The following is a 27,786-nucleotide window of genomic DNA, read 5'->3' on the forward strand; positions in this document are numbered from 1 at the left end:
ATTACGCACTGATATGCGAATGCCTAGAGATGGCGATCTTTGATCCAGAGAGCCCCCTTATCCTGCGAACTGCCACAAAGAACTGTTAGCCTTAGTATCTAAATATAGACGAGCGGTCCTATCAAAGCCTGACCCACTTAGAAATTCAAGTCACAACTGTTTGACTGAATGCAGTTGTGGTGGTGCCTGTATGCCCTCCTGCCTGCAGCAATGACCCCACAACAGGTAGATGCCCCCAATTGTCACCGGTAGCAGATCGAGGAGGCAGATGTGCAGGTGAAGTGACAGCAGAGTGCACCCTTTTCCCAAACCAGCCTCACTGGCTCGAGACTGTTGGCAGGCAGCACATGGTACGTGAGGCAGGCAGGCGACTTCATGGTTTCAGCTCTTGGTGACGGAGGGGGGCCATATCTTTTGTTTGGCTTCATCATAGTCTTTGTTTGCATATGATGCTGGAATTGCTCTTATCAGTCCTCTGTTGCCTCATCAGTGAACAGATGTTAAGGACTTGTGTTCAGTACTGGATTTATTGAGTGATTGACAGTTCAGTTCATGTTCAGTGATTATTGATTTGTTTTTGAATTGTTTGAATAAAACCTAATTACTAATGCTATTACTGGGATATTTTGATTCATTGAATTGAAAAATGTTCATTTAAAGTCAAGTTTTTAAAAGTGGAGATATTGACCTTGAATAGGTTTGTTTATGCCAGGATGACATGCAGGTGAAGTTGCGTTACACCTGGTTGCTGACTTATGCTGACTTATGCTTATGGGACTGTTGTGTGGTAAAATGAATTTGTATCATTAATGATGGCAGATAGATAGATAGATAGATAGATAGATAGATAGATAGATAGATAGATAGAAAGATAAAAAATGATGCATCAATACAACTTTACAAGCTGTCACCTTTATTGATACTTGGACCAGACCAATTTTTTCCCTTGTATTACAGATGCACAGAAAAAGTAATGATGAAAAAAAGTAAGATTTTTGTTTTTTGATAATTTGCAATGGAAGGGAATTTAGCCAATGAAAATTTGTGATACATCACTAAACATGGTATATAAAAAATGTGTGCCTGGTAAAGTGCATCACTCCCACCATTTCACTTAGACATGTATTTCTTATCGTGCTAGGTGTTGTTTTCTATGTAGAGATTAAGATTGCTGAGTATGTTTGTCTAAGCCGGTAGTTCAAGACCCCTGAATCAACTATCAAATCATCGTATGAAGTATACAGAAAGGCCAACAAACACCCAGTGGATTCTTTTGTGAGATATGGCTAAAAGAATTTGGATGGTCACATTAAAACAAAATGTGATGACGCTTTCTTATTGTTCTACTAATCCATTGTTTCATGGAATACTTATTTTGTAAATTGCACTTGCAATTTCAAGCGAGAAATGTGCAGGAAACTGGTGCAGTGGATGCCATTGACTCTTAAACTAGTACACTGGACCATATATGAAACGTTTTTTTATGTTTCCATGGCAACAAGATGGACTTAGGTTTTGTGAGTGTAGGGTTCGTTTCCGGAGCATAACTCATAAACCGTTCAATATTTTTTCATCAAACTTTGCAGGTCAGTCAGGTACATGCTGAACTGGTGCCTTTTGCTATTTAGAAATTTTAGAAATTTTTATTTTTTACGTTTCCATGGCAACAAGATGGACTTAGGTTCTGTGAGGGTAGGGTTCGTTTCCGGAGCATAACTCTTAAACCGTTCAATATTTTTTCATCAAACTTTTCAGGTCTGTCAGGTACATGCTGAACTGGTGCCTTTTGCTTTTTAGAAGTTTTAGAAATATTTATTTTTTACGTTTCCATGGCAACAAGATGGACTTAGGTTCCAAACTCATTTTTTTTTTACAATTTCCATGACAAGTTCCACCTCGGTTAAAAAAGGTAAGGGTTTGTTTAGATTCAATTATGTCATAAATTCTGCAACAGGGGCGGGGGATATAGCCACGTTAGTGGCAAACTCTTGTTACAAATTATTTTAGCCTGAAATGTTTAGTATTAAAAGGTCAGTTGTGTTTGCGCCCAGGAAATTCATTTTCGCCCCCCTTTGTTTTTCATGCAGGTGCCAAATGGCTCCTTATGGAAACAAATAATCAAGAGGGCTGAGAAAAAACAGTACATAAAGGAATAGTGAATGTGTTCAAACATTTACAAATAAGTTAACATGTATGTTTAAAGGGAAAAAACTAACACTTCAAACATATGTCAACATTGTCAACTTCTGTCTGTTCAAAATCTGGTTTAGCAACCCATGCTTGCCATAAAAGGTGACTAACGGGATCAGGTGGTCAGACTCGCTGATTTGGTTCATGCATGTCATTGTATCCCAATTGCGTCGATAGATGCTCATGATGTCAATCACTGGATTGTCAGGTCCAGAGTCAATTATTTACCGACTACCGTCATATAGCTAGAATATTGCTAAGTGCGGCATTAAACAACAAACTAATTTGTTTTTATTCATAGAGAATACTACACTCATTCTCGTTAGATACCATTTTTACAAAATGAGTGGACTTTCTATGGTATCTGACCGAGCGAAAGCGAGGTCAGATACCATAGAAAGTTCATGAGAATGAGTGTGGTAGTTTATTTATAACCCACGTTAAATATATATTTAAGTGTAAATACAGAACAACATTTGTTCGTTGACAGACCAAACTAAAACCGGTTGCAAAATCTGGTTGCGCAATATTGATACATGCCCAAATATGGGCATTGTTGACATTTCTATGCATAAGCATTAATAACATGCACCTGCAGTTGTGTTTGCAAACAAAACAGCACCGACGCTCAAGATCCTTTTGGAAGGAATTCTTCAACTTATGGTAATTTAAGCGCATTGTTGTTAGTACGACGGACACCTATAAGAAAATTTGAAAAGTCATATTAGTGCCGCGCTTTGAATATCGGACCAACAGTCTGTGACTCGCACTGCCGGTGTCCCGTCCGTGCAATCAAACTGGTTCGGTTTCCTTGATCTATCAGCTGAATTTATATCATGTTCATACCATTTTTGGAAGAGGGAAATCAGAGTGTTCGCCAAAGACATTCATGTTAACTGTACCACCCTTTTCTGAAGACGTGAAAATCAACAAACTCAAGTCTGCTTGCATGTCAGTTACAGCTTCGAACGATCGAAGGGCAAGGTCACCACCGGAATAAGAAAAGACAACCATAATCTACTCACAGCTTTTTACGCAAGATATAGGGAATGTTATTGTTCACATTTGGGATGTTTGGGGCCAGAAAATCAGAAGTCAGGCACACTTCCACGGAGTTTTCGAATGATTTGTATCAGAACTGTTCACTGTTAGTGATCTGGTCGTGCAGTCGTGTATGTTCATTCATGAACAACAACACCCGAAACAGCGCCACAAAATACGCTTCCCAAGTAAGTCTAGATATCTGTCCAGATAGTTCAAACAAACTTCATTTCAAGACGCTTATCCTTTTACGTTAAATCAAATTGAGAGTTGCGAAAGTGGTCGGGCGCGTCTGGCTCATGTGGAACCTCGCTCTATTGATCGGTAGTCGTACATTGTAAATGAATATAGCTCGATTATATAATGTCTGTAGAAGCTCTATGAGTAACCTATGTATAATGCAAACCAAATTTGATGCATGTGACTGTATTGTTTGGTTTAATAAAGTGTTTGTAAATATCTCTCGTTCTCATTAATTTCTTCAGTTCTGCCTTGTAGTTGCAAAATGAATAACGTCTCGCGATTTTTTATGAATGAAGTCCCAGTGTGACAGAGGTCACGGTTATCCAATCAAAACGAATAAAACAAGGTCAACCTTGTACGACACACGTGTGACGTACGGATTTAGTATCTTACCACCTGTATCTTCACCACGTGGGTAATAATGTGTTTTATCAGTATTACTCAACATTCTGAACAAGGATTCAGTCATTGCTGAGCATGTTGTGTTTTTGCAGAAAAGAGAGCTTTCAGTGTAGAACAGTGTAAAGATGAGCAGGTCACTGCTTTAAACAGCTTGAATAATTACTTTTGGAATGTAAAAAGTTTCCTTTTGAATTTTGATGACTGCTGACATGCTTGCAAAGTACTTTCAGTACTGATGTCCTGGAGCACCCGAGCTACAGAATGATGGTAGCTCTACAATTATCTTTTAGGGGCGGTCGGGTAGCCTAGTGGTTAAAAGCGTTCGCTCGTCACGCCGAAGACCCGGGATCGATTCCCGACATGGGTACAATGTGTGAAGCCCATTTCTTGTGTCCCCCGCCGTGATATTGCTGGAATATTGCTAAAAGCGGCGTAAAACCATACTCATTCACTCACTCACTCACTACAATTATCTTTACTCCTAAGTTAAAACCATGTGAACATATAAACTTTCCATTGTTGTAGCTCTATGATCACTTTGTGCAAGTGGGCAGTAATGGTCAGTGTTGGGACTACCGGTAATGTTCTCTACTTGAATGTTGTCACAAAATTGACATAAGTACCTATGCAGGGTCCGACAGCTATGCTGTCCAGTTAGCCTGAAGCTAGTAGATCTTTGTAAGGTATAGTGACAGCAATTTAAATAGTAGACCGGCTGGCTAGTGCACCTGTCAATGCATTTCAAGTTGTTCATGAAATAAAGTAGGAAGGATCATTTTCTTACACAAAATATTCGACATGACATTGTTTTGATATGATACTATCTGACAGTAATTGATGGCATAGTTACCTGGCATTATTGGGTTTATATTTAGCGCTTATTTTCTGCTTGAGGGAGTAAAATGTACGGGTAACATTTGATGTCAGGTTAATTATTACAAAATGGTCATGAAATACCTAGCTGTCAAAAAGTGTTCTCTTGAACTGTTTCAGGTTACTGACCTAAATAAATAGTGATATTGCATTTTGTCAAATTACCCACTAGTTATGACATTTGCATGTGTAAGTATAAACAAATAAAGAAACGTGATGATGTAATGATGTTATGATAATTAGGCTTTCAGATTAGATATTTTAAGAAAGAAACAATCCTTCCTTCTAGCCTGACAATGTGAAGATGTATAAGAAAATAGCATTTATGAATTTGAAAGCATGGACTAACTGAAAACCGTATTTCTCTGTCAACAGCACCCCAGTTGTCATGAACATATTCCTGTTAGGAATTCCGCCTCACTATAGGTCCCCAGCAGCCTATGCTGGTTGTAAGAGGCAACCAAATGGATCGGGTGGTGAGACTCAGTGTCCAACCCAGGCCGCGCGTTTGCGAGATTCATGCCCAAAAAAAATCAAATCGCCCCTCATAAAAAAATCAAAGCGCGATCTGTCGCGCACAGTAATTTCTTGTACAGTCACTTACTTTATCAGCTGTTTATCCCTACCTTTAGATTCAATACTCACTAAATCTTTAATCAATTAACGAAGAAAGACAGTTCAAAGCAAATATTGTAAACAACTGTCGAAGACCGATCGATAACAACCGGAAGTTCGAACACGAGTGACGTCCCTTGGGTTGCTGAATAAATTATCGACAGGATTGGCATAGGAAACGAAATTTGATTTACTTTAGTAGAAAACGTATCAAAACTTTGATCAAAATTATGTTGTATTTTGTTGTTTAGTAATCAAAAACCTTTGACAAAATGTTTAAAGACAATAAATATTCTATCTTGAATAGTTCTGAAAATATTTTTGAGCATTTTAGTTCGTTTTAGTTTCGTTTCTGAAATCACACAATATGAATTGCCGACTGTCATAGCAGACGATCTTTTGAATAGTGAATGACTATGTCGCGCAAAAACAAAAGAATTACAGACTTTTTTAATCAAAATAGAAAAAAGCACAAAGCATTGTTATTCATTTCAGTTCTTTATTCTGATCTGTTACACTTTTATATGATGATGTTCCAGTACATAATACAAAATAAGACCAATGAAGAAAGCAATTATCCCCCCTACTTTTTCAAAATCCCTCCTATTTTCTACATGATGAGGGGACAAGTCCCTCCTTGATTTTCAATTCTGGGTTCGACACTGAGACTGGGTGACTTGGATGATTGTATGTTATCTTACCCTGACAGTGTGAACCGTTGCTCACAAAATCGATCACCGGATTGGTCCAGTTATTTACATCCAGCCATCATATAGCTGGAATATTACTGAGTGCAGCAGTTTTCTGCTATATTTTCTTCTACAAGAAACATATCTCTAGGGATACAGCAAATTTCTCTTTCGAATCTGTCTACAAGGCTTTCTACAAAGTCGTGGCATTTGTCTAGCACTTTTGCGAGTTGTTTGTTCGACCAAACCGCAACAACTTCTCCTTCTTAGTCCACAATTACAACTCTGTAGGAGGACCAATTTTTGTTTTGGCTTCGATATCCTAGTATAGCCCAAACAGTTTTTTCGTCTGCTATTTCTGCTATTTTCTTTGTTTTTGGAATTTGTAGTATATCTTCTACCAAGGTTCGTGTATTGCCCGAAATTTGTGTATATTCTTGCTTTTGGCGCAATAGGGAAGATAGAAGATCTAGTTCTTTTTGTTTTTGTTCTCTACAAGCTTGGTTTTGCTTTTGTTTTTCTTCTAGATAGTTCCATGCTTGTCTTTTCCATTCTTCTGTATGTAGACATTCTTGTATGTCTTGTAGATATTTTCCTCTATCCTTTGTGGACATGGTGTATATTTGTCTTCCTTTTGCTATTTCTGGTACTTCTTGTAGTTTGTATTTGGACATATCTGTACCTATAGCGTGGCAATTTGCTGCTCTCCATTCCCACTCTACTTTTTCTGTAGGTGGCAATAGAACGCTTGGAGACACTGCGTTTTTGTGTAGTTGTGGTGGCTTTTTGCTTGCGCACAAGATATTTTTTGTATCTTTTGCTTTTGAATAGCAACATAGAGGACCTAGTTCTACACCTTCTTCGTTTGCCGATAGAATTTCTACCTGGATTATTGGACAGTTTCGGAAACCAAAATCTCCTGTAGCCCATCATATAGTTCTATTCCATTTTCTGTCGTCTTCTACAGACATTGTTGTTAGACAAATTCGTACTCCAGCTATTCTTCCAGTCTTTGTATGCACATACCAAGCTACAAATATAGTTCCTTGTGGGCGATCTGCTAGCACAAAACAACGATCTAGGCAACTAGCAAGATTTTCCCATTGTTTTGCGGGTGGTTGTACTACAAACAAAGGCGTTGGGGAAACTATCCGTAGAGCATCTTCTACCAAATAGTCTGCTGTTTCTGTATCTTGCAATTCGTTGTTGCAGGCATACAAAGATACCTCTGTACGTGTGCAGCCTCTAGATTGTACTTGTGGGTGTAGAAATGTCTTCCCCAAATGTTTGTTTGGACAGTCCACATAGTCTGCAAGGTGTCCACCAAGTCTTGTATTTCTCCTGCTTCGAAATTGGACACGACTTTGTTGTAGAACTTTGTTCTTGTTGTATAGCCATTGTAGGTATGCACCCATGTACAGACATTTTTCCCAACGCTATGTGTATTTTCGAGAATAGTTAAGAGTATTTTCCTGCATAGCTGCTGCGAGGTCGCCTTGTTCTCGGAAACCATATTCTTTGCAGAGATATTCGACAAGAGCTTCTCTATCTAGTCTACCAGAAAAGTCCCTAGTGTAGTCTATAGAATACAAACCATAGCCGTGTGCTAGTAGTTGTCTTTCCAAGTCTGGCAAAGCGGCATGCAATTTGTCTATAGGTATTTTGGAAACATCTATCTTTGCCACAAACACGCCATGTGCCTCTTTTTCTGGATATAGTTCTTCCCACTTCTTTTTCGCTTTCTGCTCTGTATCTTGCTCTATTCTTGCAATTGTACTCCGTATGGCACTATTTTTGGTTTCGGTATGTGTAGGAATAGTATGCAAAATTGTTGTATGTAAATGTCCTCTTCTTCTCCAATTGGAGTTTCTCCCATACTTGTTCGTACTGCTGTAGATATTCTCGATACTATATATTGTGCTGAACTATCTTCTCCTGTTGTACATAGCAATTTTCCTTTTTTGTATACACATTCTTTGCGGTGTAGATACCTAAACACATACAAATCGTCCACAAATGTTGGTAGACCTTCTAGTGGTTGTAGATTTGTCCTACCGAGATTTCCTGCAAAATAGTCTACGTTTGCAATATCTGGTACTAGTGTGCTTTGGTATGCATTATCTAGCAATAGGTGTTGCGCAATAGATTTTGCAGTTCGCAGACCTATACTTTGTAATGTTGTCTCCATAGTTTGCTCTGTATGTATTGGGCTACCAAAGTTGCTCTATATACATTGGGCTACCAAAGTTTAATTGTAAATTCTCCGCTACTTTTTTGGGATATTAGTTTTTTGGGAGAAAAGGTGGAAAACCCTGGTAGCCCTGCAGAAAATGGCGACCTAGTAATAGCAAAACAAACGTTCTGCTTATGTCATAAAAATCTTTCGTTAATAGCTTGACTACGGTGGGTCTCTTTTTCACCACGCCTGATTTCAACTTCATGCTTTGTTAACAGTTTAGTTACTGATCCCATAAACTCGCGACTGGGATCTGCTTGAAATAGCTTAGGCCATTTTAGTGGTCCGCGTTTATATATGCGACTCGGTGCATTAGCTATTTCTGTTTAATCTTTTGAGGTTAATGGCTCAGCCTCCTTGTAGGGACTAGCCACATCCACTACAGTTAAAGCGTATTTATACGTTTTGCGTCTTACCTTATCATGGGGAAGAAACAAGAGGTCAGCTTGATGAACTTCATTTGTTGTAAAAATATCTAACTTCTTCCTCGGGATATCACGCAATGCCGGTAAGTATATTTGCCACATCGCTTGTTTCTTTAGCCAATCCTTGGCCACATCTTTAGATACCTTAGCCGCGGTGGCTAATTTTTGTATTGCTCCTATACCTTTCCAATATCCTCGTGGGCTATAGTAAATTTTATCGATTATTAATTAATATTGATGTTTCTTTTAATACGAATCATGACGATCGTTCAACAAACGTTCTGCTTATGTCATAAAAATCTTTCGTTAATAGCTTGACTACGGTGGGTCTCTTTTTCACCACGCCTGATTTCAACTTCATGCTTTGTTAACAGTTTAGTTACTGATCCCATAAACTCGCGACTGGGATCTGCTTGAAATAGCTTAGGCCATTTTAGTGGTCCGCGTTTATATATGCGACTCGGTGCATTAGCTATTTCTGTTTAATCTTTTGAGGTTAATGGCTCAGCCTCCTTGTAGGGACTAGCCACATCCACTACAGTTAAAGCGTATTTATACGTTTTGCGTCTTACCTTATCATGGGGAAGAAACAAGAGGTCAGCTTGATGAACTTCATTTGTTGTAAAAATATCTAACTTCTTCCTCGGGATATCACGCAATGCCGGTAAGTATATTTGCCACATCGCTTGTTTCTTTAGCCAATCCTTGGCCACATCTTTAGATACCTTAGCCGCGGTGGCTAATTTTTGTATTGCTCCTATACCTTTCCAATATCCTCGTGGGCTATAGTAAATTTTATCGATTATTAATTAATATTGATGTTTCTTTTAATACGAATCATGACGATCGTTGAATCACATCATCATTTTTGCATAAAAAATTCCCTCTGTAGTAGTGGTACCCCATTCCCTATACTACTGCAGCGTAAAACTAGAAACAACCAAACATCATTCTGATCTATTAGAAATTGTTTGTAAGTGAATGAAAAACCATTGTCAATTAACAATTGCTGTAATATAAGAGGCTCTCTGAATTTTACCCTATGCTCCAGTTGCAATTAGCATGAAATTTCATTTGAAATCATTTTGTGGTTGTATCACATGATCCCACCTGACCTTCCAATTAAAAATGTTTTACATTAAAAAAAATTAAAATGTCTTAAGGACTAGTTAGTTATGAGTGATCACTAGTCCTTGAGTCTAGTGCAAGAAATATCCAGCTGTCTTGCGGTGATTTGTTACAAAGATATCCATCAATACGTTTGCTATTGCTCAGTTAATAAGTCGTCTATCATTTCTATAGTCATGCAAGTCCATGTGCATCAGTGCATCTGTTAGCTGTGCCAGGATCTGCTGATTATTGCTTGCAGGCTCACCCTGTATATTTTTTTTGATTGTTAATTCTATGGCCGTTTCACAAAAGGAAATTGTGCACATTCCTTAAGAATGTTGCAGAAGGTATACTAGCATATCAGAGTACTAATAATCATAATATTTGTAGAAAGGTTGGAACTTCATTAGTCGTTTATTGATTTAAAAAGTGAGTAAGGAAGATGGCCTACTAATTCAATGGCCAACAGTGTTATGGGAATATCAGTAGGTCATTCTTGTCCCGGATAAGTAGCATGATGTTGTTTATAGGTGATAGAAACTACCTGACAATATACCTTAAGGATGTGATGTATATATGTATAGGAAGAAAGCGTTGAAACCCCTCTTGTGACTGCTGAAGTTTATTTGAAAACTCTGAAGCTTTTATCTGTTTTCAGACCGGTACAAATGTGGTACTTTGTTCCCTGTCCTACTCAGGACACTGATACATGTACATCAGTTCCATGTGAGCAACCCAGTTTAACCTGCCCCTTGTTTGAAGTAAGGGAGGATTGAGCCTAGTGTCAGTTCTCAAACATTCTCCCTGATGGAGCTGGCAAGTTTTCAGTGTTTAGCTCCATTGTTTCTGTGTCCATGGTCAATAGTTCACCTGGCTGTTCAAAGCCAGGCAGTTACTGCATTGTATGCCTAGCTATACATTGATCAGTTGCACTCCAATCTTTGTGTCACTTGCTCATATGCAGTGGTCAATATCAACAGGTTTGTAAGGAGCTTGTGCTTATTGGCATTCAGTATTGAATAATGGATGTTTGTTTGCTTGATGCCCTTCTCCCTTGCCATCCTTACAATCTCTCCTAAATACTCTACATGAACTGCCCAATAGTATATGGCCATACTCAGTTAAGATATGGTCAAAAAACATATTTTACATGTTGTCTTCAACCTTTGTTTTTACAGTGCTTAGTGGTACTAGTCTGTACTAATTTGTTGGTGGTATTTTGACATGAATGCTTGTGTTGATATATTCAACTGTCAAAATTTTAATAATTTTTTAATATGAAGTTTACATGACATACAGTTTTTCCATTGGACGAGATTTCGGCCACATGACCACGAAACTGAAGTTCATAGGTGTATAAACGACACATTTTGACGTTCATACGTTTTTCATGAGACTTTATTCTTGAAATGACGTTAACACTGATGGACTACTTCCACATTCCTTGGAAAACCCATGGGAATTCCCTAGCACAAATAAATACTGAAGCGTTGTACTCATCATTTAGGACATTTAATCTTGAACTTAGCATTTTACCATACATTGGGATAAGTCAGAGAGTTTGACTGCATGCCTGTTCAAGGATATCCTCACTACAACCAATTCTAGAGAACAAAATGAAGAAAAGCACATCAAAAGTGTCATAGTATGGACTTGATGCGTGTCTAGACTACAGTGACAGTCTACAGCAATCTATGTCTTTACCTGAGAATCTATTGGACAAATCTTTACAATCACCCTACAATGATCGGCCAATTGATGAGTGGTCAGTAACACTAGAAATAGCCACAGGTTTATTAACAACTTCAGAAATCTCTCCCGTCACGTCAGTCATGTTGACGTCGTATCTTTGATGTAAATGTATTATGACGCACTGTCGTTGTGACTGATAATACTGAGGTAATTCTTAACAGACCTTTCTTATTTAATGAGAATATTATTTAAACACATTTGATGTAAAGAAACTACAAAAGTTGTTTCTATAGAGCATGTTGAGCATGCATACGCTCATGTCACCTCTTGTTTTGAGGAATTGTTTTATTCCGCGATACAGCTGGTTGTTGTATGGCTGTCAGTTTAAACATGAAGTCACACATACTAAATATAATTTGTCTAGATATAGGTCTACATCCCCTGAGGTAAAATATAGTGTTATAATAAATTATGAGAATTGACTTTCACTTTGTCTGAGTTCATTGGAGTATGAACCTTGGTAGAGTGGGGACCAAACAATTGTATGAACATCGTCGCAAGCTCTGACGTTCATACAGTTTGGCCTTCAATCTATGAAGGTTTATACTCCAATGAATTCACACAAAGTTAAAGTCAAATCTTAAATAAATACACTGATAGGAATATTTCTGATTGAAGATGTTTGAGGTGATGTTTTACCGCTTTGGGTAACAGTAGAATTTTCCAACCTCTCTAATATTAACTGTGGCAGTACATGCATGTAAATATTTTGTTTATCCACAGAATAAGCTAAAAATGGCAGTGGAGGAGAGCCCACGTGCTAGTCGGTCCCGAAACAGAGAGTCCTGTGTGCCTGCTCTCCCACCACTCTCCATCAATACCATGACACAGGTAATATGCTGAACAAATTTTATTAACCCTTACTTTGCTGTGCAGATTCGAGCCTTGGTACCCCCAAATGCTGAATTAATTTGGGGATGTAATCTATTTGTAACTGTTAAAAATGTATTTAGGATGGGGAAATTTTGAACTTATTTTTATACTATTGCTTTAACATTATTATATATATTGGTTAAAAGGAATAGTTATGTCCATAATGCAGTTGAAGTTACAGTATGAGACCTCAAATCACAAATGTTAATCAACATGGAAAAATAGGAATTATGCTAAAACATTATGATTATTTCCTTCAACATGTTCAGTGTGTTAGCTGTAAATAGAAAATGTTGATTTAAGTAATTTTCAGTGTACTTTATGTGGTTAATGTAGTTAATCCTATTACATCAAATGTTATAATTCTTACGAAACTTCTACCTCTATTACATATCTGCCATAAATCCTGTATATTGGTTTCATCACACTAACTAAATTTTTTTAGATTTTCAACAGACGTCCTCTTCACTGTCAATCACACAATTAGTTGTCGCCAAGTATTCTATTAACTACCCAAGCCTTGACGTCACAATGGCGGCGACATCACTTTTTTCCTGTGTGTGTTAGAGTCAATTATAGTAGTTGTGACTAGAGTCAACTATAGTAGTAGTGACAATCTAGCACTTGGTAGTAGGTCACATTAACCTAAGATTATTCTAATAAGATTGCTATAATAACAGTCATATAAATATATATATATTTAAGGAAGAAGTGCTTGAAACAACACGCACATGAGTATAGCTGGTGTTGGGTTTGTGAGGTCTCCCTCCATCCCCAGGTGTAAGTGTCGATTTATGATCACGAGGAGTGCAGAGGGAAGAAGACCTGCACCATGGAGAAGAGATGTGAGCAATGCAGTCACACATCCGAAGAGATCTCCAAGATGTCAGAGCCGCGACTAAGGCCAAGAGGAGAGATTCGGCAAAGAAGAAAGTTGACAAGATAGTTACTGAGAAATCAGTGTCTACCCCAGCGCCTCCCTCTCCAGTGACCCCATCATCTCCTGCACTCACCATGAGTCTCATTCAACGACTACTCAGAGAACAGCAGGAGATGAAGGACATGCTTGAATCTAAGCTGTCGGATATGGACGCTAAGATCGCGACGGTAGCTCCGGCTAAGACTACCAGATCTTCGTCCACAGCCGTGGGCCATGCTACACAAGATCAACAAGCTGAGCCGCACGGCCAGGCCATGGACCACTTTGGGCTCACGGTCGTCAACCCCTGGACCAGTCACCAAGCCACCACTAGATCAGAGAACAATACTGTACAGGAGCCGCACAGTATCCAGGGACAGGCCATCCAACGGCAACCAACCAAACAAGCCAGCCATACCAGGAGATACCCAAGGCTATTTAGAGCCGGAATCAGAGGGTTTTGAGGAGATTGAATACGGTGGGATGTCATGTGCCTACTCCATGTTAACATATTCATCAGACATTTCCTTGGCCCAATTACGCTGGCAAGGTTGTAGGCCAGTTGAAGGATAACATTCACAGTCTCAAGCATGATGAACTGGGTCTTAAGTTCACATCACTGGACAAGTCGTATCGTTTTTCATGGGCATCAACTTGCTCCTACACCGGCAACATCACAGTTCCTACTCAGAACTCAGACACACCACTGGTCTGCCGTGTGTAGAGCTTGAAACCAGTCGACTCAACATACAGGATAGCAGTTTACTGCACAGGAAGAATTACATGTCACGTGTCTGGACTGACTGTAAACATTTTTACCGTAATCAAGTACAGACTGACTTACATTATCGCTTATGCGAACATTACAACCACTCAACCAGAGACACCACGCACCATCGTTCCCTGATATAACAACGAGAACGTTTTTGCGAAGCCCAAGAGATGGAAACGATTTGTACAGTACAACCTTTCAGACCAAGTAATTTTTTATATTCAACCTGTCCTACGCGATACATTGTTGAATTCTTCTCATGACCACTCCTCAATACAGAATGGGTGAGCCTATACGTCTTACAGGGATTTGGCATTGTTTCATTGACAACACATTTTCACATTTTCGCTATGTCCTGACCTGAGCGGAGAATCCACTGAAGTAGACGAGCTGATACCATCAGTTGTCGGATGGAAGCAAGACACCAGGAAACTGAACATCCTTGCCGACAGCTTTCCCGCCAAGGGATAAAAGTGGCAACAGAATGGATCTTACATCCCCATATTTTTGCTTGGATAACCATGTTATGGGACACACCGCACCTAGATCTATTTGTCGCCTACAAGAACCATCAACTCCGTGGCTGTGGCAAGATCGTAGCGACCTTCATCCTCCCTTTAATATGACAGATGTGACAAGTTTGTCCAGTGGAGAAGAAGACTATATCAGTCCCTATGGTAGTGGATTTTCTGCTTCATCTACGTCAAGACAATAAATTCAGACACAGGACGATAGAAGGTTACAGATCAGCCCTTTATTCTGTACTTTTACATGATGGATTATCAATCGGAAACCATCACATTATCAACAGACTGAGATCCTTTCTACTAGAAGATATTAAGACTACTCATATCTTCCCCAAGTGGAATCTATCTGTGGTACTATCGGCACTGTTAATGGAACCTTACAAACCCATGGTGAAGGCTACCCTACTTAAAAAAGCCAGGAAAATATCGTTTCTACTAGCGATGGCTACAGCAGCAAGAGTTTCAGAGAAACATGCCTTAGACTATTCTAGTCTTACCCATATAATGATAAGATCACTCCCAGACTTCGTAGCCAAGAATCAATCTACCACAATGGGACCATTGGGTCATAGACACTATACAATTCCTGTCTTGGGACCAACAGTGGATCACCCACACAGATTCTTATGTCCCATTAGAGCTCAGTGTTTCTGTTCTCCGGTAATTGCCGGCTTTTTATCGATAAAAATATCAACAAGCCGATATATATGAACGCTGTCAGCTACCATGTCCGATAAAACATTGTTTGTTTTAAGATATGATCATGTCAACAGTTCCTTGCCTAACAAATTTGTCATATAAATTGATAGGCTTTATTCATCAAACACAGAAACGCAAGTGACTGTCTCGCATTCCAGGGAAACCCCCATCTATTAATAGCATGACTATCCCGCACCAATTAACGTGCTTCACTCTGATTGGATAATATTGTCTTGATAGATGACGTTGGTAATCACGTGATCTATGCTGCCTCGTGGCACGAGATTAAACATGTCGAAGGCGAAGCAGACGAATCTGTCCACTTTCTTAGGGGGGGAGACGTCTAGTGCTAATCTGAAACGGAAACATGCGGCTGACGCAAGTGAATGTATTGAATTAAACATGCCAACTCCCCCGAAATCTTCGGACAAAATGCCTAGCGAACCAGACTCGAAAAAGAAAAAGAAATCTGTACTGCAAAAGTTTAATGCGGAGTGGTCGAATGAATTCAAGTGGCTACGTTTTGAGGAGGAGGGCGACAAAATCATAATGTTTTGCAGAATCTGCGAGGCAGCAAATAAATCTAACAGTTCATAGAGACAGCGCCTCTCATCATCAGGCCGTTACAACGATGTATAGAAAAAATGCAATGGCAGCGCATATGGAGGTGGCAGCAGACAAATCTGACGAGAAATTAACAGCAATGTTATACACAGTTTTATTCATGTCTCAAAAAAATATTGCTACCTCCAAGTTTTCTAAACTAATCGAACTGCAGCAGCGAAACGGATGTGAACGTTTACAGGGAGAAACGTACACTCATTCGGACTCGATAGACGCAATGGAGAATGCACTAGTTGAGAGTACTAAAGAAAATTTAAAATCTAAACTTGAAAAAGCAAGTTTATTGGACTCATTATTGATGAGACTGTTAATATCACGGTTGAAAAAAAGCTTATATTGTTTGTGAAAATCGTTAACGACGGAAAGGCAGAAACAGTGTTTTTAGGAATTTTTTTAGTTCATAGTGGAACAGCCGAATGTATCATAGAAAAAATTCTAGAAATTTTGCCTCAATGGAACATTCCTTTGGAATAAGTGGTCGGTCTAGGATCGGATGGTGCGTCTGTTATGACCGGGAAACTCTCAGGAGTTGGGAAGAGGTTGCAGGATCATAATTCATATCCTGTGCACGTCCATTGCATAGCCCATCGTGTCGCACTTGCTTCAGCCGATGCAGCGAAGATTTCGAAGGTGTAGCGGAATATAGAACGACATTGAATGATATCTACAAACTGTTTGAATATTCAGCGACGCGATACAACAGATTGCGAGAACTTTCAGATGTCCTTGAAAATTCGGATTTTTTAAGTTTAAAACAACCGTGCAGTGTTTGTTGGCTTTCCGTGGGACGGGCGGTCAAAGCAGTGAAATCTAACTGGCCAGCTCTTGTTCTCGAAATTGAAGAGGAATCTGCCGAGCGAAACAACGCTGTTGCCACGAATATTCAGAAGAAAATTCGCACGTACTCCTTTATCCGACTTATTCACTTGATGACTTACGTGCTCCATGTGATGGACAAAATTGTTACTCTTTTTCAGAGAGCGAATATCAACTTGGGCATGATTATGCCAATTGTGAATTCTACGATTGACTCCCTTACCAGTCTAGAAAACACCGCAGATGAAAATGAACAGCATTTCTTGGATAATCTGAACAACGGGGAATTTTTGTGGAATTCAGGTCACATAATGGGACCAGCGATCTATCGGTGCGTTTGTGAAAACCCGTTGTGGGTTTATCAAGGAACTCTGTAACTCTCTGAGAAAAAGATTTCCGGATGACTCGCTTGATATTGTTACTTGTCTGGACAAAGTGATCAACCCAAGTCGATTTCCCCAAACGCAAGAGGAACTGACAGCTCAAGGAAGGGAATCCCTCGAGAAATTACTGGACAAATTCTGCCTCCTGATTGGTCCAGCTGAAAATGACGTCATCAATTGCATCCAGGCGCAGCAGGACTTCACACCTTTCAAGATGGCGGTCAACGAAATAGGAACCGACTCGTTCGAACAAAGTTGCAAGACAGTGATTTCTAAACCTTCAGATATTTATCCCGACTTTTCCACTCTGTGCTCGATAGTACTATCCTAAAACAGGATACACTCTGCCAGTCGCAATCGTCTTTCCAGACAACGGATAAACAACCTGATGCTGTTGAATCTACACGCAGACGTCAACAATACTGTCAAACAAGCTACGAAGATCTTTCGTAGAAAGCAACGCAAACTTTAATAAACAAGTCAGTATGTTTACTGTTGTATTTTATTAAGGACTGACAAAAATCTCAAATGACCAGTATTTTGGTACATTGCTGGCTCACCTGTCCGGCAGATAAAAATATGACCGGAAACACTGGAGCTCTCAAGTTCTATCTCGGCTACAGACCAAAATAGACGCCATTGGAGGGGACTCATCCTATCCTGTAAGACCAATTCGAACAAGGATATCACCAAGGCCACTTTAGCAGGATGGATGAAAGCCACAGTTGCACAAATTTATACACAGACTGAGAATTCCACGCCACGTCTGCTTATTAGGTATAGGATGGATTAGAAGCACCTTAAATGTCAACAATCAATTTTACCGGAAGTGTCGACATTACCGGAAATAGCCGAACAAAGCCCTTCTAACCAGGAAATGACATCTTTGGGGTAGAAATAGACCTAGAGATATGTCATTACCAAAAGGGGAAGTGACGTCATAACCGGAAGTGACGTAATCGCCGGTATTAAAAGTCACAAATCCAGGTTTATTATGATCAAGATCAGAAAAAATATAATGGTAAATCTAGTGAACATGTCACATATTTGACTGATTCTTGACACAGTGTTCTGATTTTCAAGTCCTCAAGGGGAATTTCAGAGGAAATTATCTCAAGTAGGATTAGAATCAGTACATAATTGCTGTCAATTACACAGGGAGTTACTGGAGGCAGATCCCACCAGGTCCCTCTGGTATATTCTGGCAGATATGTAATAGAGGTAGAATTTTCGTACAGGCAATAAATAAACCGAAATTACTAAGGGATAATGATCCTGTTTCTGAGAAAGTTCGAAAATATAGATTTGTAGTGATAACATTTTCAGCAAAAGGACAAATGTAATTTGATCCTGCTCTAGCATATGCCATATTAGGCTGTGTCTGTCTGTGTAATGTGCCTCCTCCTGCCAAGTGCCTCAAGTGTCATCTTGTCTGACTGTGCAGGGTCAGCTGCGAGAGTTTGTCCCTGCCCTGATGAAGGTAGTCAGTGGGAGTGGAGAATGTACCCGTGGACCAGGCCTCATTCAGAGACCTCACTGGTGGCCACCAGATGTACCCCTCTGGTCAAATGCCACAGACAGAAACAAAGAGGTGAGCAGCATCAAAGTTAACTCACATTACTAGGATCATCAGCTACGACTCCATTGCTTGAATTTATGAATTAGTGATCTTAAGAATCAATACACTTCCACTCTTCTGGTTATTAACTGAGTTTGCACTGAAAGTTGAAACCATTTTGTGATCATCATATGCCATGATAAAGGTTATCTATTGATCTGCCTGGTCATTTGAACCAATTTTACTTTTGGGTTTTGTGTACACAATGCATTCTTCTTCATGTCCACTATACTTCTAGATCCAGACAAGTTGAGAGTTTTACTGTACGCTTGCCCTTCAAATGTTCAACATGTTCATTTCAATGATAGTAAAGAAACCTAACGACAGAGATTGATATATTTTGTTTGTTTCCATCTTTATTTAGTAATGTCAGTACACATATCATTGGGTATATTCAAACAGCCATATACTTGAACGGCCATTTTATTTGTAATTACTCGCGTAATGACGAGGGATGTAACAAGATCAAGGGAGCCGACTTGTCAGGAAGCACCTCCGCTGATCAAAGTGCTCCGAGTAAAACATCCAGGTGTAAGTATTGGATTAAAGTTATTGTAAGGCTAAATAAAAAAATAATAGTCTTGGTTCTCAGGCACCGCCCGCATCCTCATAAAGTCTACTGCACGTTTTGTTTTTATTTCCATTTTCAAAAACAATAAAAACATCCTGATTCTAAAAAACAATGTGATCCAATATACAGTTACTCTCCTTTACATGCGCACTGCTTTACTGTGCATCTCGTGTTATGGTCATGGCGGCAATAGGAGGCTTTTAAGCTTGTTTATGTAGGGAGGCCCTTTCCTAGGTTAATAGTACACAACTGTTTGTTTGGTTACATACTAGTTTGAACAAGCAAAGCAAAAAAAAAAAAACAACACAATGTTTACAAAAGTCATTGCCTGAGAACCACTTCTTTTTCTTTTTTTAAGCCTAAACGTGTGTTATTGTAATGCTGAACTGTGTTAAATTAGGGGTAGCAGTGTCTGTACCTGTGTGTGTTGGTCTGCTTTGTTGACATCAAGTTGTACCGACATCATAATACATAAGGGGGTTAACTCTGTCCTATATTATAAACTATGGAAATGTTTTTGGCCATTTATTATGTGCATTTCTACATTTCTTATTTGGATTTATTTATTTTCTTTATGCTTATGTTTTTGTTGTTGTTATTTCAGATTTCAACACCCCCGGAGAAATCGAGATATCGTTCATTCGTGGATAGGGCTTTATCTAAGACATATTCAGCCATGATCAAATATGACTTTGGTGTCCACCCTACATGATTGTTGCAGTGGTAGAGTTATCATGCAAGCTAGGTACCGACACTTTCCTCTCTTCAGATGAAGAGGCTAAGTTGGTGACACATATGGGGCATCTTTTGGATATGGCGACACTCATCACAATGTCATCACCATAGCCACAGGTTTTGCCATTCGTGTTGGAAGGAATACAGCGGACACCAAGCTACTATGCCTCCATTTGATCTTTGGATTCATCAAGAGATGGCCCCACTTGAAAGTTCAGAAACCTAGATCATGTAGATTGTTGGAGCTTCATTTGGCAAAGGCAACATCTGAATTAAGAGTATCTCTCTATGGGGATCATCTGGAGTCAAGTGTTGGTGAACATGATATGAATAAAAGTCCTGATTGTATCTACAACCTTGATGCAAAAGGACACACCCTTCCTAGCATTGTTGGATCTAGTCAAGAGGCTGCTGTCGCTCTTACACTACCTAGATCTAGTACCACCACTGTCATTGGATGTGTAATCCATCCAATCTTCAATTAATGGATGGATGTCAGCATGTTACATCAGGAACTGAGAGTGACTGGCTGGTCTAATAGTGAAATATTTAAGAATTATCTATCTGGGCACTTCATCAGATATTGTATCCCCTCTCGATTGTGTATGATGATCACAGGTCACATGTCTTGCTGTCTTAGAGTGAATAGGTAAGGCAACCCGTCCAGGTCGAAAAATTCCCTGTCGCTGACATTTGTTTCATTGGTGCATTGTACACAATGCCACATGTCAACACTGGGGTCCATTTGAAGTACTGCACGACTGAGAACAGTTTGTCGTAACTCCAAAATCTGGTGACCATGCCAAGACGAGAAAGTAATAATCAGCAGTGAATTATTCATTCATGAAACTGTAAATATGTTCTAATTGAACATGTTCTAATTGAACATATTTGTATTTTATTTATTAATTTTCACTTGCAATTAATTTTCAAAGTCTGGTTTTTGACTTGGTCAATTTGTGTGAACACCTGTTAATCGTAAGCTGTCGGGTAATTCCAGGAAAACCCCTCAAATGAGGCATGTGGATTTGTGGACAAGGTGGTCTGGCCGTATTACCATATTGAGAATATGATCAACACTGTTAGAGGGTATGTTATATGTATGTAAACCAGCACTAACTGGGAGTTGCGACCAATCAGGTGTTCGGGATTAGGTGACACATGTGTTGATGAGGGGATGTTGAAAGTTTCCACAATGGCGGATCAATTGATTAATTGATCACTAATAGAGTATCCAAGGATATTTAAACTGAACCTCAAAAGAAACGTCACCCTAAGTAACATTGCATGAAAAGTTGTCATTTAAATATCTGTGTAATTTTTGTCAAAGTTTCAAAAATTTAACGTTACCTTGTCCGGAAAAATGAAATTTGATGATAAAAAGACAAAGCAGGTGTCAATAAAACCGCTCGCCCAAACGCATTACGGCAGCGGCCATGGTAACCCGATGCACGTGAGTTTCATGCAGTTTAAAATGCACATGTGTTCCCCCATTTCATGCCCTATAAAAATCCACCCAGATGGGATAACATTCATTCGTTATTGAATTGCTACCACATGCCAAGATTGACAAGAAATCAGCGACACCAAGCCCTTGGACAATTGCAAGCTGGACAATTCGCCTGGCAAGTAGCGAATACATTTCAAGTCCACGTAAGGACGATAGACAGGCTCCAGCAACGGTACCAGAACACTTACACTACAGATGACCGACCACGTAGTGGAAGACCAAGGGTCACCACCCAACATCAGGATCGTCAGATTGTGCGACAGCATCTTCAAGATCGCTTTGTTATGCTGCAGAAACTGCTCGACAGACCATGGGGACACACCAGCGACACATTAGTGCGGACACCGTGCATCGGCGATTGAGGAGCAGACACCTCCACTGTCACAGGCCACACTGAGAACCCTGGCGACGCCGTGGGGAACGTTATTCAGATGCTTGTGTTGTTGAGAGAGACTCAGGTGGTCTGAGCATCATGGTGTAGGGTGGAATTGATCTTGCACAGAGGGTCGGCCCTGTGGTTTTCCAGAACGTCAGTCCAGAGAGAGGCAAAGGAGTCACAGCAGATGGTACATTGATCAAGTCTTGAGACCACACGCCATAACTCATTTGGTACATCGCCGCAACGACAAGTTGCAGCATGATAACGCCCGTGCCCACACTGCGAGAGCAACAAGAGACTTCCTCCAGCAGAATGGCATCAGAACCATGCAGTGGCATGCCCTCAGTCCCAATTTAAAACCCATTGAGCACCTGTGGGACGAGATTCAAAGACGGCTGAATGACGTCCAGCCAAGGCCAACAACTGCAGCTGAACTGCGTCAGGCGTTCCTCAGAGTGTGGGCTCAAGTGCCTATAACCTTCATCAACCGCCTCATCCATTCCATGTATCAATGGTGCACGGCAGTCATCAATGCACATGGCGGACACAAGAGATACTGACTTGTGATGCCATTTTCTCACAGACTAGTGTTGTGTTTCACTTTAAGAACATTTGACACTTTAATTTCAACCTTGATGATCAGTTTTGCCAAGTTTCATCTTTTTAATATTTCTCAAAGTATGTTTACAGTGTTTGGACAAATTAGGTTTCTCATATATCTATCCATGGTGATGTTTCTTTTGCAGTTCAGTATATATATACGGCGAATAATCATTTCATGATGCTTATTGTATGCTGGGTAAAGCGCCTCACGGGGTAGACAAATGCACATGAAAGGTTATGCATGACTTTGATGAAACCAAGCGCAAATAAGAGGGAGTTCCAATGAACAAATCTGTTTCAGATTTAGTATTAAAATTGTGGTGTAATGCAAGTACATAGTAAGTAAAACTATTTCATATGCAGCCAGTAAATGGTTTTTGGAATAACAAAAATGATGAGCATGTTTTGATTTTTTTTATCCAGCTGCAAACTTTGGCTTTCACGTACCCCTGTTTTTCTAGTGTTACTTCCACTTGGTCATTTCTTCAAGGCATGGGGGGCACGGGTGGCCCAGTCATCTAAGGCGCTGAGATTCGCTGTGCAGAGTTGCGTCCCTTGGGCACGCCTGAAACCTATGATTGTGGGTTCGAATCCTGGTTCGTCCCGATTATGTTTCTAGGTTTGTCAGCACCATACCTGTGCTCGTGGGTTTCACCGAAGTGGTAAACGTCTGAGACCTGCATCACTTCGGCCTTTCCTCCCACATTAAGCTGACACCCCGTGATATGACTGGAATACTGTTAAAAGCGGCGTAAACCAGACTCACTCACTCTTCAAGGCATGTTGAATCTTTTGCACCATTTTTCACTATAGATGTGTGTACCAAAGTGAATAATGTTGTAGTGTCCTAAAATTAATTCTTCATAAGTTGGGTGAGCAGCAGTCTTTTTGTGTATTGTGAAATTTCAAATACAGCCAGTATGTGGTATGAGAAATAACATATGGTTTTTGGCATATTATACTGAACAAAAAGGTAGGGATCATAAATATTATGTTTCAAGTGGCCCTGTTCTTGTGAAGTGTATGGGACCTCAGAGCATATACAGATTTAGGGTACCTGTGTCTAATGGTAGAAGTATCATATTTGACGGTAGCAGAAGTACCGTAAGTCCCCATTGCCCCTTGTATGGTGATTGACCTTCAGTTGCTGGCTATCTGTAGCCTGTTTTTATCATGTATTGTGGAAACGGATGGCCCAGTTGTCTAAGTCGCTGCAATTTGCTGTGCGTGTTGCTTCCATTGGGCACGCCAGAAGCCTATGATTGTGGGTTCTAATCCTGTTTCTAGGTTTGTCAGCACCATACCAGTGCTCATGGGTTTCACCGAAGTGGTAAATATCCGAGACCTGCATCAATTCAGGCTTTCCTCCCACATTAAGCTGATACGCCGTGATATAACTGGAATATTGTTAAAAGCGTCATTAAACCTAACTCACTCACTCACTTTTGTATGGTATTAGTGTGTATAAATTTTCACTCACTCACTCTCAAAATATTTTGAATCAGCTGTCCAATACTTTTTCTCCGGCATAGTTTTCAGTTGATTCTGTACGTTTAATATATGGGCTGTCATCAGCAAAGCTTCTAAAACAGACAGAAATGTTCAAGACTTCTTCCATGTCCTCTGGATGCAAGGCACATTGACCAAGTTCCAGTGCTCTATATTTGCATCGATATTGAGTTTTTGATGGCTGGACATGTCATTTGGTACCAACAGCTTTAGCATTGTTTCGCCGATGGATCTTGCAACAAAATTCCACAAATTACATCATTGGGTATTGTGACGTGATTGTAAACTTTGAGGTGCAAAGCCCCGTTCCACAAGGCGTATTGTGGCACAACAACAGTTGTTAGTCTAAGTTAAAGTATGTGAGTTGCGATAACCTTAGCCCTACGATAATTTTGTGGAACAGACGCCTGAATTCTAAAGGTGGACCGTTGTATGGTATTAAATTCATACGTTTCAACTTTTGACGTGTTTGAAGTATTATTCTGATAAACTCAATTGGATTAAGCCGTGGATCGTGTAGGCGTCGGCCTATTCACACTCGACAGTATAATTATAAAAATGTTAAAAATGGCCAGTAATAAATGAAATACCAATTTTATAAAACTCATGAATAGTTGTGGTATCTGACTCGCTTTCATTCGTCAGATACCAGAACTATTCACTCATTTCATAAAATTGGTAATTAGACGGGAGCTCGTTTAGTATTCCATATACATCATATACATTTTTCAAATTCAGGATTGACAAAAAAGTTACAAACCAAACAAAAAGGATTAACTTGCTGTCATAAGCATAATAAGACAGATCATTACATGATTTCAAATTCCCCCAGAACAGTTTGCGGTAGACAGTTGTTTTACCAACACAGACACAAACTTGCCTACTGGATACACAATTAGAGGTCATGCCTCTCAGTGTGCTGAATATGGATTCAGATCCATTTTAAGGATCTCTCACATTGGCAGATTTAGCAAGTTTAGGTGTTGCTAACACTGGCATGGTTACACATGTAAACCAGTTGAGCACATCCTTTGTTTGGAGTTTTTCTTTAGAAAGGTTTGTCTAGTATTGTTACAAGGAATGAGCAGGAATAGCACTAAATGTCAGAAAGTGTATTTGAGTCATCTTTCATCTCTGTTCTAGGCTGCCTTCACTGAAGCCATGAAGAAGGTTGTGCGAAGCTGCTACCACCATCTTGGTCAGGAATCTCTGTTGTCTACTGGCAAACTTAATGACTGGAAGACTGTCATAGCACATGGACAGTCTCGGAGACAGGCAAGAACATCACATGGTCATATAGTGTTTAGCAGAATAAGTCATTCAGTTGGCAGCTGATAACTGATTTGTAATTTATGTCATTAACAGGGTCAGATTCCAAGTAATGGTAGGGATGCAGCAATCAAGGAAGTCATAGTCCCAATATAAGTATGAACAATTTCAGTGATCATCTGTAGTCAGTAACAGATTGAACTTTAAGTAGGACCATATATTTTATCTTATGTCCATGTTTAATTTATTTTGTTTGTTGAACAAGTATATGTTGAGATTACACAACTAATAACATTTTGTAACTGTATTTGCAGAATTTCAATGCCAACAACAGCTCGGATCTCCTATGTAGGACTCCTGGTAACATTTTTCTCCTTTATATATTTTATGAGTTTTTGTTAGTGATCCCTCAGTAGGACATCATTGTGACCATCACTATTTGTGTTTTACTGTTGTGATGAATACAATTCATATCACGAATTTAAGGAAATGAATATGAATAATTATTCATGAATACTGTAATTTCTTGTGTATTATTTAATGCACACAGCAAATGCAACACTGCCAGCACGTAACACTGAGACTAGACTGTCAACAAAAACATACTGAAGTTCCAAGTTATTCCAGTAACTACACTTTCTCGTTATAAATAGTGTTCATTGTATGTCTTACTTTATGATTTTAATCTGGTTAATTAATTTGTTCAAATCAACATTAATTTTGGTGTAATGGTTTGTGAAGTGATCGGCAGATCTACTCACCATTATTTACAGCAAAAATGAAGATACACCTCTGTTGATGCCTTGAAATGAACCTTAGTTCTCAGAATGGATACACATTTATCACAAATGACATTCTTTGATTTGTTAAAAATTCTTATTTGTAAATTGATAGGCATTCCTAAAACACTGACGGATGGTTTCACTATTGTGTGTCAGTGTAGTGTTTTCGTGGTGGAAATAGTAAAACCCCTGGAAGCTCTTGTCACGATTGCTGTTTGTTTTATCTCAAATTTTGACTTTTCAAACTATCCCATATGTAGGAAATAATAGCTAATATATCAAAATGCTATACTTCATGTACTTAGGGTTATTTCCAATTAACATTTATAGTTAAAGCAGCAACTATAATAACAAGCTAATAGAATATATCATTCCTGGTACAATAAATAGACAGATATGATTTCTGCCAATTGTTATATTTTTTACTTATTCTGCATTACTACATAATGCATTTACTGCTTACCTTACGACAATAAAGGATGGTACCTAGCGATGGTCTTGGGTGAAGGGAAAATTATTCGCTCTCAGATCCCACTTTTTATATGGAACATCGCCGCTGTCATGTGACCTTGCGGGAATATCACCTAAAACATTCCTGCCTGTCGCGTAGCAGCTAGGATGTATCTCAGATGGGCTCCTCAACTTTTTGATTTTTTTTAGGCAGTTCGCTTTGGTTACCACACTAAATTATACCTGTGATCGGTGATGTATTCCTTTCATATTACTGTCACTGTTTTGTGTATTAATATGTGGGTCATTTTCCTGTAAAAAGACATTGTCCTGTAGCTTTGGCGTTACATAGTTTTTCGGGTATCTTTTCATATTATACACTTTCAAACTCATAAATGTCTTGCCGTTCAATACATGTAAATTTTCATTGGCAATCTGTCATATACGTATTAATCACAACTCTCTATTTTCGTAACATATGCACGGTGTACAATTTGTCGTAAAAATCTTCCAAAGATCTCCCATCCACGTTGTTTGGATTGCACTGTTGTTTGGATTGCACTCAGGTTTGCACTCCAAATTTTAAATGATATGTTTGTTTACCACTCTCTCCATCAAATTTTGCTATTTATAGACAGGTCACTCACAGACGTGTTTTGCAGCAGTCCCGTCATGTTTAGAGGAAGATGTCTTAGTCACAGGACGCAACTGACTTACAATCTTTGGTTATTACCACCCAACCTTTATCTTCTGGTGGACCTATGTCCTCCGTGAAAGTGACTGCTGACATTCACTCTTCTCCAGTTTCTACAATATTAGGCTCTACTGTAAGTTTCAAACCTTCAAATTTTCACGCGTCCATGGCTTCCACCGTGATGGTTCAAGCGATGCTGGGGCATGTGTCTTTTGACACTTCTACTTGAGTAGTGCAGACACATACCACGATCCAGCCGACACCTACTGGCGTCTCTTCAACACCCCCAGGCACTCTACATCATCCTCAGGGCTCCAGTGTACCCCATTACATCAGCGACGCATGACCAGCTTAGCGCTGTACCGCCTGCCTACCTGGCAGCGCAGCAGATATACACTCAACTGTAGGCACCATACCAGAACAACAACTGGATGCAAAGTTTTATGCAATCCACTTGGCAACAGTCTATGGCACAAT

At 39.5% G+C, this 27,786-nt stretch overlaps 1 protein-coding gene across 2 annotated transcripts in view; it reads left to right on the forward strand.

Annotated features, from left to right (window-relative positions):
- LOC124118550 overlaps window positions 1-27,786 on the forward strand; it is a 63,104-nt gene that overhangs the window by 22,714 nt on the left and 12,604 nt on the right. Inside the window, exons 1-5 of one of the 2 annotated variants that reach the window (XM_048401513.1) lie at window positions 108-350; window positions 12,300-12,407; window positions 18,634-18,780; window positions 25,258-25,389; window positions 25,698-25,743. In XM_048401513.1, coding sequence (XP_048257470.1) covers window positions 348-350; window positions 12,300-12,407; window positions 18,634-18,780; window positions 25,258-25,389; window positions 25,698-25,743 — 436 coding nt within the window. In that variant the 5' untranslated portion in view covers window positions 108-347. Of the gene's footprint in view, window positions 1-107; window positions 351-12,299; window positions 12,408-18,633; window positions 18,781-25,257; window positions 25,390-25,697; window positions 25,744-27,786 lie in introns of those variants that run through there. The other variant, XM_046480713.1, reaches the window with a different exon arrangement.

This window comes from Haliotis rufescens, unplaced genomic scaffold (assembly GCF_023055435.1).
Source record: "Haliotis rufescens isolate VD_foot unplaced genomic scaffold, xgHalRufe1.0.p SCAF_22, whole genome shotgun sequence".
In the NCBI taxonomy this organism is placed as follows: domain Eukaryota; kingdom Metazoa; phylum Mollusca; class Gastropoda; order Lepetellida; family Haliotidae; genus Haliotis; species Haliotis rufescens.